The sequence below is a fragment of the Morus notabilis genome, unplaced genomic scaffold (assembly GCF_000414095.1).
Source record: "Morus notabilis unplaced genomic scaffold, ASM41409v2 Scaffold53, whole genome shotgun sequence".
Classification (NCBI taxonomy): domain Eukaryota; kingdom Viridiplantae; phylum Streptophyta; class Magnoliopsida; order Rosales; family Moraceae; genus Morus; species Morus notabilis.
In genome coordinates this window covers 25149-40422 of record NW_010363038.1, presented here as the reverse complement: position 1 = coordinate 40422, position 15274 = coordinate 25149, and the positions used below count along the sequence as shown (strand labels likewise).

At 35.4% G+C, this 15274-nt stretch overlaps 2 protein-coding genes across 2 annotated transcripts; both read left to right on the top strand.

Moving 5' to 3' along the window:
- The first annotated feature begins 4097 nt into the window (after positions 1 to 4097).
- LOC112092562 (putative disease resistance RPP13-like protein 1) lies at positions 4098 to 6369 on the top strand. The gene has a single exon (XM_024169045.1). It carries the CDS (start codon positions 4217 to 4219, stop codon positions 6350 to 6352), a length of 2136 nt encoding a protein of 711 aa, XP_024024813.1. The 5' UTR covers positions 4098 to 4216; the 3' UTR covers positions 6353 to 6369.
- A 162-nt stretch (positions 6370 to 6531) lies between these two features.
- Positions 6532 to 7431, top strand: LOC112092561 (putative disease resistance protein At3g14460). Its single transcript, XM_024169043.1, has one exon. The coding sequence runs from the start codon at positions 6532 to 6534 to the stop codon at positions 7429 to 7431; it is 900 nt and encodes a 299-aa protein (XP_024024811.1).
- The last annotated feature ends 7843 nt before the right edge of the window (positions 7432 to 15274 follow it).

Sequence of the window (15274 nt, the reverse complement as noted above, 5' to 3'; positions counted from 1 at the left end):
TAGTTCTCGATGTTTTGAACGTTTTTCTATGACTGTGACTAGACCCAGTTTTAACTCTAAATGCATGTTTTAAGTCATTTTTCAAAAACAGTGCATGCTGTCCAAAACAGTTTCAAAAAAACTGGCAGCCACTATTTTCAGCCAAATGAGGCCTTTAGAAGCTGAATATCATCTTTCTCTACAAACAATAATTTTAGATCTCAATGAGTTGAAGAATTGTCGTGAAGAACAGATTTTCAAAATCCCACTCCAAGATGTAGTAAAGTGCATATTTCAGAAGCTGCACAGTTTTAACTGAATAAAACTTATACAATTTTGATTTTTAACAAAAGTTTATCAAAGAACCCAAGCTGTGACTTTAGTGAAATACTATGGTTTTAGACCTCGCTTGAACGAGGAATAGTCATGAAGAAAGATTTCAAAAAAAAGGTTTCTAAAACATAGTTTCACAATGGTTTACAAACTAACCGTAAAATGACTTGTGGAATAGTTTCAGAAGTCAGTATTCAAAAGAGAATTTATTTAGAACTGATAATGGGATTTTAGTACTTGTAACTAAATAAGTGAATAATCGATTTTATGAAAATCAAATAATAATTTTTTTAACAAACCTTAATAGTTTTCGAGTGAAACACCCAAACGGGAATTTACGAGCTCAATATGTTAGACCCTTAGAATTACAAAGATTAGATACGGGTCCAACGCTAGAATTACTTCAAGAACTCCCGCTCAAATCTAAATTTCCACGGTCTAGAGTTAGAGTGCCTTTATTAAGTCTTTAGGCCAAATTGGGCCTTAATGATATAACAAGTCCAATAAGGTAAATTATGGAGAATAAGCTGCTAGATTGGATAATTGATTTTTCAATCTAGGCTAGTGGATGTTAAGGGCAATTAAGGAAAATAAGATTTTGAGGATTTAATAAATTGATCCTTATAGTAAATTATCATTCAGTAAAGAAAAGGAATACATTCCTTAGGTAAAGGGTTAGATTTCCTTCATAAGTTGCTAAAATAGAATAGCAAACGACAAATAATCTCTCACTCTCAATGGGGGTTCATTTTCTTGAAAACTTTCTTCACGAATATTTCCATTAAAATGAGATCTAACACCATAGTATTTTACTGAAATCACATATCGGGTTCTTTGATAAACTTTTGTTAAAAACCAACATTGTGTTAGTTTTTATTTTAATTAAAACTGTGCAGTTTCTGAAATCTTTATTTTACTGCATCTTAGAGTCAGATTTTGAAAATATATTCTTCATGACAATTCTTCATCTCATCGGGATCTAAAATTTTTGTTTTCGGAGAAAGCTGAAATTCAGCCTCGTTTGGCTGAAATAGTGGCTGCCAGTTTTTTTTTTCGAAACTGTTTTGGACAGCCTGTACCGTTTTTTAAAAATGGCTTAAAACTTGCATTTAAAGTCAAAACTGAGTTTTACCATAGTCACAGAAAAACGTTCAAAACATCGAGAACTATACATTCATGTTTTGAAACACTGAACAATCCCGCTCTAGGGTCTTCATTTTCAGGTTCAAAGTGACCGGAAAATTTTTCCTCTAACCCAAAATAAGCAACTTAAACCAAACATAAGCATACCACATAATACTAATCAAACTAACCTCAAAACTCACCAAACCACTGTAAAACTCACATACCTTTATTACAATCATAGCATTAAAGGAACCACAAATTACATCCATAATTTCAAGCTTAAGGTTAGCTAGAAAAATAATGGAGAGTTCAAGAATTTACCCTTGAAGAACTCTCTCTTGAAAGTCTTTGTAATCCTCCTATTCTCCTTCAACTTAAACTAGATTTGTGGTGAGAAATATGGAGACTTAGTACGCAAGGTAGAATGAGGCTTGATTTTTGGTGAGGGAAGAATAGAGAAAGTTTTGAATACTTGGAGCTTTGTGAAGGACCGGTTTTTGGCAAAGGGAGAATGGAAGAAAAAAAAATGAAGGAGACTTATGCTATGTTTGGTAGGAAGGAAAGAAAATAGGACAGAAAGGAAATATTGAAGTGATGAAAAATAGCAATGATGGAAAGGAAATTGATTTTCTTTTATGTTGTTTGGTATGAGAAGATGGAAAGAAAATGAGCTTACCTTCACTTGTTTGGTATTGGAAGTTTAATTTGGAGGAAAGAAAAAATCTTACTCGTAAATTACTTTTATACCCTTACATTTTTTGCTTGGATGTTGATGGAGAAAATGGTAGTTTAGTAACTTTACTCACTTTAATGAGTTGTCCCCATTTTCCATCTCATTTTCTGCCCACTTGTGGAAAGAAAAAAAAATGGTGGGGCCCACATGTATTATTTTCCACTCAATTTTCTCTTCCTTTCTCTTTTCTCTCCTACCAAACAACCTACATTTTCATTTTCTCTCCCAAAATCTCTCTACCTTCTTCCTTCCTTCTACTTTTCTTTCCTACCAAACATACTCTTAATGCAAGTGGCCGGTTTTGATGTTTCAAAAGAGAAGTGATGTAAACCTTCTTGTTAAATAGTTGATTTGATTCATCTCATCATGAAGTCTTTTAGCACACTCAACTAACTAAAATTTTTGCTTAAAATCCCTTAACATGGCCGGCCAAGATGAGAGAAAAGAGTGAAAAAGAATGTCATGATTTCTCTTCACCTTCCACCATCAAATCACATCTCATCTAACCAAATTTTAACCTACCCCTTGTACTTTTGTCTCATATCTTAAGTTTTCCTTGAAACAGATAAAAATTATACTGACTGTAAGGAAATACTTAGCCGACAGGAAATTTTAGTTTCTGACGGTTCCTTTTCTATTGCTTATTTACAGTTCAATATTAATATTCGACTACTTCGATATCACATTAAATTCTTACTCGCGCAATATTTCGAGTCTTAAAATTTATTTTAGATTAAATAAATTCTAAACTTAAATTTTTGCATTATATCCCAGGAATGACATTGTTTCTGACGGTGTCAACTCCCGAGCTCACATTGTACCATTCTACCATAAGTATTTATCTTGGATCTTCAACCTAACTGTCCGGCAATTAAGGATTTTCTCTTCTTTTAAAATGTCAGAGCGTTTTTATACGCTGCTAACATCGTGTTGTGTTTGGAGATTCTTGAAATTAAGGCCTCGTTCATTTCACCGATTCGAGTTTTCAATTTTAGGTTTTCACAGTAAAAAGCTCTCAGAAAATGTCACATTAACTTTTTCTGCTACAATGAAAAGCTCTCAGAAAATATTACATTTCAACTCGAATTGAAAGCCCGAATCCGCGAAGTGAACGAGACCTAAGAGTCTCAAACTGCATATGTACTGAAAATTCTTCCATCTTAAAGTACGGTAAAAATTTATCGATCGAATTTACTTAATCGTTAATCATGAACTTAGCATGAAATTTGCTACAGAATTTAAGAATACAAATATTAATTTTATAAATCCTTCAATCACAAAATATAACATAATATTTTTTTAAAAAAAATTTAATTTAAATAAATAAATTTTATTATTTAAAATTTAAAATTTTCTCATCATTACAATATTTTCCTTTCAAATTGTCAAACAGACATAAATGTAGGTGCCATTTCTGACTCTACAACCAATCCAGGCAAGAACATCAAACCAATTATTGATGCTGACCGGCAGCGAAACCGAAAAGGAAAGAGAGAAATGGAAAAGTAAATAGACCGGTAATATATTTAAAATTTTATTTAATTTATTAATTTAAGTTAAGATTAAATTTTATATAAGAATTTTTTTAATATAAAATAAATATAATTATTTTAAAAATATTTTATTATATAATAAAATCTAAATTTTAAATTCAAATCAATGAACGAGACTTCCAACATTCACACGAAAGAAAAACGAAATTTCTACCAGTTTTCCTATCTCCTACACCTTTAGAAAGTCCTTCCTCACGTTTTGAGCTACAATTGTCAACACACCTCAATTTCATGGAACCAGACCCAGCACACTAGTTTCCACCCTCATGTTTCTAGAGAATAACACACACACACACACACAAAAAAAAAAAAAAAAAAAAAAAAAAAAAAAAAAAAAAATCAACCTTCTGAATTCATCAATTAGATTCATCTAAGCAAAAGCTGAGTGATAATTCTCTGAGATTCAGACAACATATTTCTGAACTACTTTTCTTGGCTTTTTGTTTGTTTGTTTGTTTTTTAATCTTTTCTAGTCCCTTGTGTGAAGAACACCATGGCAGCAGAAGTTGTGGGTGGAGCTTTTCTCTCTGCTTCTCTTCAGGTTTTGCTTGATAGGTTGGCTTCTCAGGAGGTCGTTGACTTCATTCGGGGGAAAAAACTCGACGAGGGGATGCTCAAGAAGCTGAAAATTAAGCTTTTATCCGCTAATGCAGTGCTGAATGATACCGAGGAGATGCAAATGAAAAATCAATCTGTGAAAGAGTGGCTTGATGAGCTCAAGGAGGCAATTTTTGATGCAGAAGACTTGATGGCTGAGATTAACGCCGAAGCTTTGCGGTGCAAGCTAGAAGGTGAAGGCGGCACAAGTCAGGTACTGAAACTCCCCACAACTTCATTCGTTGCATTTGGCAAAGCAATAGAATCTAAGATGGCGGATATCCTTGATAGATTAGAATATGTTTTGGCACAAAAATCTCTTCTGGGTTTGGAAAATTCTGTACAAAACAGACCTCTACGTAGATTGCCTGCAACTTCTTTGGTAGAAGAATCTGGTGTTTATGGTAGGGACACTGAGAAAGAAGATATTATCAGTTTGTTGATATCGGATGATGTTAATAGTGACAAGGTATCAGTGATTCCGATCGCGGGTATGGGCGGGATTGGAAAGACCACTCTTGCTCAAGTTGCTTATAATGATGATAGAGTGACAGAACATTTTGATCTTAGAGTGTGGGTTTTTGTATCTGCTGAATTTGATGTTTTTGCGATAACGAAAACCATCTTTGAGGCGGTCACCTGTCAAACATGTGGTATGCAAGACCTAAATAAGCTTCAAGTTGAATTGAAAAAGGCTTTGAATGGGAAGAAGTTTCTTTTTGTTCATGATGATGTGTGGAACACCAATTACGAATATTGGAATCTCTTAAAGCGTCCTTTTGAACTCGGAGCACGCGGAAGCAAAATTATTGTGACGACTCGCAATGAAAGAGTTGCATCAATGATGGGTACAGTTCCGACTTATCGTCTACGAGCAATATCCGATGAAGATTGTTGGAGGGTATTTGCAAAACATGCTTTCAACAATGCAGGCTTAGGCGCGCATCTTGGTCTGGAAGAAATTGGCAGAAAAATCGTTAAAAAGTGCAGAGGCCTTCCTTTAGCAGCAAAGTCCCTTGGTGGTCTTTTGCGATGTGAATTGAGTTATGAAAAATGGGAAAGAATACTAAAGAGCGATGTATGGGAGTTGTCTGATGAAGAGAATGCCATTCTTCCATCTCTGTGGTTAAGTTACTACGATCTTCCATCACATCTGAAGCGATGTTTTGCTTATTGCTCAATATTTCCCAAGGATTATGAATTTTCTAAAGCAGAATTAGTTTCCTTGTGGATGGCAGAAGAACTTTTGCTTCCTCAAAAAAAGAAAAGGATTGAAGAAGTTGGGGAGGAGTATTTCGAGGTTCTAATATCAAGGTCGCTCTTTCAAAAGTCAAGTTCTAGCCAATTTCTTTTCACCATGCATGACCTAGTGAATGATTTGGCCACATTTGTATCGGGTAAATTTAGCTTGAGATTGGATGACGATGACTTGCCTAACCTTATCAGTAAGGCTCGGCATTTGTCATATTCGAACGGAACGACTTATAACCTTCGGAGATTCGAGGCTTTATCTGAAGCTAAATGCTTGCGCACATTCCTACCAATAGGATGGGGAAATGTGAAAGAACTCCCGTTTTTTAACCAACTTCTATCTGCCGTACGATTCTTAAGGGTGCTTTCATTATGTATGTATCCCATCATAGAGTTGCCCGAATCAATAGGCAATTTGAAGCATCTGAGGTATTTGGACTTATCCGAGACTCAAATTAAAGAAATACCAAATCCAGTGTGCACCCTATACAATTTGCAGACGCTACTATTGTCGTACTGCAGAAATCTCACTCGGTTACCAACCAACATGGGAAGCCTGATTAACTTGCGCCATCTAGACATTGAAGGCACGCCTTTAGAAGAGATGCCATTGCATATGTGCCGCATGAAAGATTTGCAGGCACTAACTGATTTTGTTTTGGGAAAAGACAGCGGGTCGCGAATCAAAGAGTTGAGAGAACTTCAATATCTGCGCGAAGTCTTCGCGTTTCGGGTCTTCAAAACGTTGTCGATGTTGAGGATGTTTCAGATGCCAATTTGAAAGAGAAGAAGTACCTAAGTGAGCTGGTTTTGAAATGGGATGGAGGTGCCAATGATTCACAGAAAGAAAGAGAAGTACTCGAAAGGCTCCAACCGCACACATGCCTGAGGAACTTATCTGTCCTTTGTTATGAGGGTACAAGATTCCCAAACTGGATGGGAGATGCTTCATTTTCTAATATGACATCAATATGTCTAAGAGATTGCACAAACTGTTGCTTCTTGCCACCACTTGGGCAGCTACCCTTTCTCAAAGAACTCGAGATTAGCGGATTCGATGGCGTGGTCACAGTAGACTCTGAGTTTCACTCCAATGATATCTCCGTCGAAAGGCCATTCAAATCCTTGGAGATTTTACGCTTTGAAGACATGTCAGAGTGGAAGGAGTGGTCGTTAATCGGAGGTAATGAAGACGGCGGAGCTTTCCCTCGGCTTAAAGAACTTCATTTGCGATATTGTCCGAAGCTAACCGGCGACGTTCCTGATTACCTTCCGTCCTTGTCGATACTCCGGATATGGCAATGCGCACAACTGAAGGCTTTACTACCAAATCCGAGGGCTCAACAGATGGATATTGCATTTCCATCTCTTCTTACAATGGAAATGAGAGACTGTCCGGAAATAGAGTCACTCCCAAAAGGAGGATTGCACCAAAATCTAAACACCATTACCATTTCCAATTGCAGGAGTCTCGTCGCAAATCGCTCGCAATGGGATATGCAAAGATTCACTTCGTTCCGATCTTTGCACATCAGTGACATAAGTGAAGACGCGTTGGATTCATTTCCAGAGGAGGGGCTACTTCCGCCGACGCTTTCTTCTCTCTCAATTTCCGACATTCCGAATCTCACAACTCTTAACAGCAACGGCTTCCGACAACTTACTTCTCTCGAAAAGTTGTCGATTTCTTGGTGCGCAAGGCTCGAATGCTTGCCGGAGGAAGGACTGCCCGTTTCTCTCTCTCATTTGTGGATCTATAACTGTCCTTTGCTGAAAGATCGGTGTGAACGAGAGAAAGGAGAGGACTGGCACAAAATCTCACACATTGCTTTTGTTCATGTGGATTGGGAATTGGTGTAAGTAGAAGTTGTGTATATGTGTATTTTTATGTATTCACCGGTATGAATGGATCCCAAACATATCAATCCAGGAAGACATGAATTTAGGCCTCGTTCGTTTCGCTGATTCGAGTTTAAAATTCAAGTTGAGATGTGATTTTATGTGAGAGTTTTTTACTGTAGTAAAAAAGTTAGATATGACTGTTTGTGAGAGCTTTTTACTGTAACAAAATTTGAATTCTAAACTCAAATCAGCGAAGCGAACGATGCCGAATTTAATATTTCTTAATTAGCATTTCCAAAACTGTTTGGAGTTGTTTTCATTTTTATTTTTCACGTTTTTTGAGGAAAAAAAAATGAAAACGGAAGAGCAACAACGTCTGGCATAATTAAAGATAAAAAACAGAAATGAAAATGATTTTTTTGTTTAGTGTAAAGTGGGAGAGAAATGAAAAACGACTTTTAGTTATTTTTCATTTTTTATTTCTGTTTTCTTCTCTCTCGAGTAGAAAGAGATGGACATTAATGGATTTTTTTATACTGAAAATAATCTTTTGAAAAAACTACCAAACGCATTTTTAAAAATGATTTTTGTCTGAGATTGAAAACGTTTTTATTTTCATTTTCATATAAAAAAATAAATTTTTTTTTAAAATGAGTTCCAATTCATTATAATTAGCACACAGTTAGCTACATTTATAATGATGTAAGAAATGCTCTGCATTCTTTCCTTCTCAAGCTTTACCCTTAAATTAACTTGAGAAGGAAAAAAAATTATGAAAATGACACAAAACTAAAAGGTAAGTTAAGAGGGTCCGTGTTTTAATTCGGGGCATGAGAAAATATTGAATTAGATTGCATTCTTTTAGTCCGAGAATAAAGTATTTGCATTTGAGTTCATTATACAAAGTTTTCCATTTTTTTCTTCCTAAAATTTCAAATTGACGTACAAAGAAAACCTTCGGGAGAACTGATGAAGATACAGTACTACTTTCTGACATAAAATTCAAGGTTGTTCATCCATTGTTATCTTATTATAAACATAAAAAAACATTTCATTTAGAAAATTAACGAGTTTATTTAGTCCTTCCTTTCTTTCTGGGGGGACCAACGGGCACATGCTAACTATTCTTTTTTTTTTTCTTCTAATGAATGCTAACTGCTAACTTAAATAGGGAGTTAGGAACTGATTATTGCGGATTCGAGTTTTCAATTTGAGTTGAGATGCGACATTTTTTAAAAGCTTTTAACTGTAGCAGAAAAGTTAAAGGTGGTATTTTTTGAGAGCTTTTAACTGTAAAAACTTAGAACTAAAAACTCGAATCGGTAAAATAAACGAAGCCTTAGTATTTTCAAGTGATCACCTCAATGTCCATGCTAACTTGAGTAGGGCCTGTAACGATCTAACTTTTCGAGCTGTTACTTATCATGATTTAATCTTAAAAATTCTTTAAATCAGTTGAAAGGTAAAGTTGATTATTAAAATTTTGAGAATTTTGTTTAGAAACTTATTAAAACTTCAAAACTTAGGGCCTATTCTTTTAGAGTGTGACTTGAGTGTAGTTTTTAAGTTATAACTTGAGTTGAAGTTGTAACTTGAGTTTGTGTTTGGTTGTGTACATTTGAGTTATGGTTTGAGATAAGAATCTTTTTTTGAGTTTGTGTTTGAGTGAGTCAAAACTTAAATTTGGATTTAGATAATATTTTAATAAAAACTCAATGGTGATAAAAAATTTTAATAGGGTATATGGGTGAGATTTTATTCGTCTTTTCGTTAACAACGCATAGAAAAAAAATCATCTCAATCATGATTAAAACGAAAATGTTATAGCATTTTTAAGAATAGAAAAAATATTGTTCATTAACTTGAGTTCGAGTTTCTGAACTCGAGTTGAAGGGGACACTTGAACTCGAGTTTTAGTCCAAAACTCGAGTTCAAACTTAAAAGAACATGAACTTGAATAAATTGGAACTCGAGTTACCTTTTTTTGAGTTTTTTGCGCAGCGGAACACACCCTTATTTTTCTTTTAAAACTATGTACGCTTATTATAACAGTTTCATTTTTCGTCATGTAGTAATGGAACTTAGCGCTTCTAAACCATACTGGATACTAGCTTGCTGTCAGATTTATATAATATGGCAGATACAAATATTGTAGCATGAAAACTTAGCATAGTGGGATGCTAATACCATAATCTACATCATTGATAATATACTAATAATAATTTTATAAGTTACTATTTCAAAATATTTTAAAAGCGTGTGCTGAAAACTTGTTGCATGGTGCCATCCTTTACTCATTTTTCATCGTCACGACCTCTGCCAGTCCATTATATTTATTGATTTGTAATTTTTTTACCTACAACATGAACAAAGTTAATGAGCGAAGGTTCAGCGAGTACAAAGATCCTCACAAAGTGTTTTGCATACAAGTAAATATAAAGTTATGCAAGACATCTTATACTCAATTATGAAAGTATGTTTTATTACTTATGGGCCATGTGCTTGTACTAATTGCATGTGACCTATAAAGTGTTGAAGGAACGACTCAAACATTTAGTCAGACGACACTTAATGTCTTACTTAAATTATCTGTGTTGAATATGGAAAAATTTTAGAACTAGAAGAGAAGAGAGGAGGAAGATGACTTTTTATTACTGCTCAAAATTTTCTTGGCTTGATACAAAATGGAAGAACTCACCCCTATTTATACTAGTGGTACCTCCTCAAACAATGATTAGAATTGTGCCAACTTATTTCTAATATAATGGTTACAATTCATTCTCTATAATTTCTCATCAAAATATCTATTATTCTGTATTTCTCATTCAAAATATCTTATTTTTCTAAGACGTTACATTTCTCTCTTTTAAAAATATCTAGATATTATTTAAAGATTATTCTAGAAGTGCCTTTTAGAATTTGGGCTTATTGTAGTCTAAATTAGATAATTGGATCTAAAATATCAAATCCAATTAACATTAAGCCCAAAAACAAGTTTAACTTCCAACAATCTGGTTTAACTTTCTCCTTCATCATACTTCGTTAACTTAACTCCACACTCCACCAGGGTGTTTATGGGCTTGCAGGTATCCATCTTAAACTTCTTCAGCACCTCTTTTGCATAACCTTCTTGAGAAATGAAAATACCGTCTTCCTCTTGTTTGACTTCAATTTCCGAGTTAGTAAGACATAAGCCCAATATCAGTCATCTCTTTTGTCATTGCTTTCTTGAACTCTTCTGTCATTGCTTTCTTAAACTCTTCAAATGCATTACTTCCTGTGAAGATCAAGTCATCCACGTACAAGCACACGATCAAAACATCTTCTCCTTTGACTTTGCTGTAGAGGGCATGCTCATGAGGGCATTTTATGAAGTTGTTGTCTTGAAAGTACTTGTCGATTCGGCTATTTCATGCTCTCAACGCTTGCTTTAAGCCATAGAGGGCCTTTCTTTTGTCTTCTTGTCCTTGTTGGATCTTTTAAATCCATATTCCACATTCCAGGAATCATCACACTAAAAATTATTAAGAAAATAAGTTAGAACAAATACCTGTCTCCATTGGTGCAGCCTTAATCTCCAGTAGAATTCTCTAAGACAACGGGCACGATGGTTATTGCCTTCCTCAGTCAAATCTTCTTAGTTCCTTAATGGGGTGTTTTCTCTCTAGATGGGGAAGAATGAAAACTGCCGAATGATTTGACGGATTGGGGACCATAACCTAAGTTTCTTATATATTGTCCCATTAGGCTCCTATTAAACCTAGTTGGGTCAATATGGGTATCCACTCATTCAGCCCATACCATGTTAGGAGACTATTTGGACTTTTCATAATTAGATCACTTAATCAACCCAATTAATTAAATAGCTTAATATAATTATTGAATAAATATGTGGCCTACAATATAGGAAACTCACGTTTCCTAACAGTCCTTTCACCTAATAGCCCATCGATTGCTCGATATAGACTTCTTCTTTAAGGACTCCATTCAACAAGGCGGACTTCACATCCATTTGAAAAATCTAACACCTATTTTGAGCGGCTAGAGAAATAATTAGTCTTATAGTTTCCAAGCGAGCGACAGGAGCAAGTACCTCATCATAGTCGATTTTGGCTCTTTGACTATAACCTTTTGCTACTAGTCTTGTCTTGTATCTCTGAACTTCTCCCTTAGCATTCTTCTTTGTTTTATATGCCCACTTCACGTCAATCGCCTTATGCCCCTTTGGAAGTGAATTTAGTTCCAATGTGTCGTTCTTCTCAATGGCCTTGATTTCTTCATCCATTGCATTCCTCCACTTCTTGCTTTGCATGGCTTCTTGAAAATTCATGGGCTCGCAATTGGCAAAGAGACAAAAGAGAGTAAGATTACTTGATTTTCGGTTACCTCATAAAGTTCTTGCAGGCTTCTAATGCGTGGCTCTCTTTCACTTGAATTGGCACTTGCTTGAAATGATGGTGAAGAATCTCCTTAAGTACTTGGTGTTGGTGAAGTTGGTGGGGTAGTAGTAGGGGTGGCAATTCGTATCACGTGTCGTGTTCGTGTCGTGTTTTGATCTTTTTTTTTTAAATTTACAGTCAACCCGAACACGACCCGTGACACGAAATTGTTTAAAAACCGCAACACAAACACGACACGACCACTTTACGAGTTGACACGACACGACCCGAAAATGACCTGTGACACGAAATTGACCCGTGAACCCGAAATTGACACGAAAATTGTATACTTTTATTTAGTTTTTTACGTATTAGAAATAACTTAAAATTCATAACACACTAAATTACAATAACATCCATTGAAATTAAGCAAATAATAGTATAAGATTTTAAGTATAACTATCACGATATCACAAGTTCATAATAAAATTTAAAATATGAAATGAAAAAAATATCTATTTTTTAGTTTTTTACGAGTTTCGTGTCGTGTTCGGGTTAGACGGGTCCAACCCAAAATTGACCTGGATTTTTCGTGTCAATTTCAGGTCGACCCAATTCTGACCCGAACATCTTTTTTCTCAACCCTAACCCGTAAAATTCGTCTCGTTTTCGAGTCGTGTCGTCGTGTCGTGACCCATATTGCCGGCCCTAGGTAGTAGGCTCCTCTCCATCTTTTTCCATCCTTGGTTGCTTCATATCTTCCTCTTCAAAGTAAGGAAAAAAGTTGTAGTCTTCATCATGCGGGCTCCAATCCCATTCTCCTTCTTCATCGAACTCCATGTCTTGGCTAATGATAGTCTTTCCGGTTTTCAGATTTCACAACTTGTATCCTTTAGAATTTGAGTCATAACATATGAAGATAAATGCCTCACTTTTGTCGTCTAACTTGGCTCTTTTTCAATCCGGCATATGTACTGTGATACCCAGAATTTCTCACATACTAGTTGGTCAATACATTTAATAACATTTTTGTATCATGCATATGATACATGAACATTTAGTTATTTTATATGCATTCATGTATCATAATGGTGTACAATGTAAATTGAAGTAAGTCATATGTTTGGTATGTTCATTATACAGACAAGTGACTCGGGGTTGCTAAAGAGAAGAATCCGGTAAGTTGGAAAATGGACAACAACTTGTTCTTAATGATATTTTCAAGAATTTCTAAGTGAAAAGTAAAATATGGAGTCCTAATGGGGCTTTAAGGCAAGTTTAATGAAAATGTACATATTGGTGTGATGTGTGGTAAGGTTTGGACTTGAGTTAATGTGTCAACGAGATTACTTAAGGTGATTCTAAGGTTGAAATAAGGTTAAGAATGGGATGACGATAAGGGTTTAATGATCGTGTTACTTTAGAAGCCCTAAATTAAGCATATTTTGGCATTCGAGTTTTTGGAATCAAATTGAGATTTTATTAGGGTTCTAAAGGAATTATGGATCCTAATAATTAGGGTAAGAATGAAATAGAAAGTGATTATGTTAGATGTTTAAAATTGAATGAAAAGAATAGGAGATGTAAAGTTAGGATTTCTCACGTACCGAAATTTCGGTGCAAGCAGATACACCAAATTTGGTAAGTCAAATGACTTGCTAAGACCTAGCTCATACTTTGGGAATTTGTATGAGTGTTGTGTGCAAGAGAAGATGGTGAGAGAAATACTTAAGGTGATACTCTACTTAGAGGAGAGGAAAGTACTTAATGGTTAAGTAATTAAGCTGCCTACTTGTCTCTTTAAAGTATTAAGCAAGAAGGTGAGGAGTAATCAGCTCCAAAACCTTCTAGTCCGACCCTCCTCTGGTTTCAAACTGCTTCTCCAGCCATTTCTTAAGAAAACTAAAGCCATTCCAAGTGGTTTGATGAAGGATCGATCATAGGAACACCAAGAGATTGAAATTAGTGTAAGGGTCTATTCCAAGGGTTCATAAGAGATTTCGGAGCTAATCATTTGAATTGGAGGTGAAGAAAGTGAAGTTTACAAGTGAAAATATTGATTTGGTTCACAAAGTTGTTCACATCGGATCCACCAAGAGGAACCCCAAAGTCATACTTTCTGTCATACAGTGCGAGGTAAGTAGAATATCACCTGTATCACCATAATAATTATGCATAGTACATTCGTGATACTTGATTATGTGATGTATATGTATAATGCATAAAGTATGTACATGGTACAAAATACAAGAAAATGCTATATAAGGAATGAGTTGATAAACATTCACCAAAGTAAAAAATAAAATATGGAGTCCCTAACGAGAACATACCCACCAACATCGAGAGAATAAAGAGAGAGGAGAGACTCCGCCTGGCCGATAATCGCCCGAGCAACTCGAGAATGGAGAGAGGGAGTCTGAGAAAAGAGAGAGAAACAGAGAGAGAGATAGAGAGCTTTGGCTGAGAGAGAGAAGGAGAAGAGTACAGTCGAGAGAGGAGAGCACCAGCGAAGGAGCAAAAAGAAATTTGGGAATGAGATTTCTTTGATTCGGCGGGGTTAATTTGGGAAAAAGGAAAATATCATTAATGAGGGATAATAGATTGCCGCACAATTTACAATCAGAATCAGCCTTTGGGTTGCTTCTGATTTTCCCTCTAAATTCCTCACAAATTATCTTAGAAGCACTTCTTAAGGTTTTTACTAAACGCATAAAACAGCTTTGGCTGAGTTAAAAATTGATTTTGGGCTCCCAAAATCTCTACCAAACTAAGCCTATATTTTTTTCTGAAAAATAATTTTATTAATAAACTAATTCTAATGGGTCTAGTTTAATGTCTCTATATCTATAACACATCAATGACTATTTTCATAATCAACCCTTAAACAATTGATATAAGATCATTATTACTTTAGTAGTAATTGTTTTTTGAAAAAAATGCTTCATACCTAAACTTCCAACTACCCGAACTATATCTATTGTCACAAAATGTCCACCAAACTTTAATTTGTAACATTTAGGGTTATTGGCACGAATAGTCCCCAACTTCTTTAGTAGGTGACAGTTTTGACCCTAACCTTTTTTTTTTGACAAAACAACCCCCAACCTCTTCAAAAGGTGACACTTTGGTCTTTTCCGTCAAATTGCTTTAAATTTTTAACATAATTAATCATGTGCAAGGCATGTGATCTTGTTAAATGGGGTATTTTGGTAAAATACCAAGACAAACTCTCATTCTCTCTCTTTCTCTCTCTCATCTCTCAAGCTCTCTTTTCGCCCCTCTTTCTCTGCTCTCTGCTCTCTCTCTCTCTCTCTCTCTCTCTCTCTCTCTCTCTCTCACATCTCTTATGCAGGAGTCCTATGAGGGAATCCATGACCGAGTTTCTTGACTTGGGGGTCCCAATCTGCAATCGAGTTATCAAATTTCTTGACTCGGCACGCACGGCTTCTCTCCTCGATGACGAGCATGAGGTGCCAGAGTTC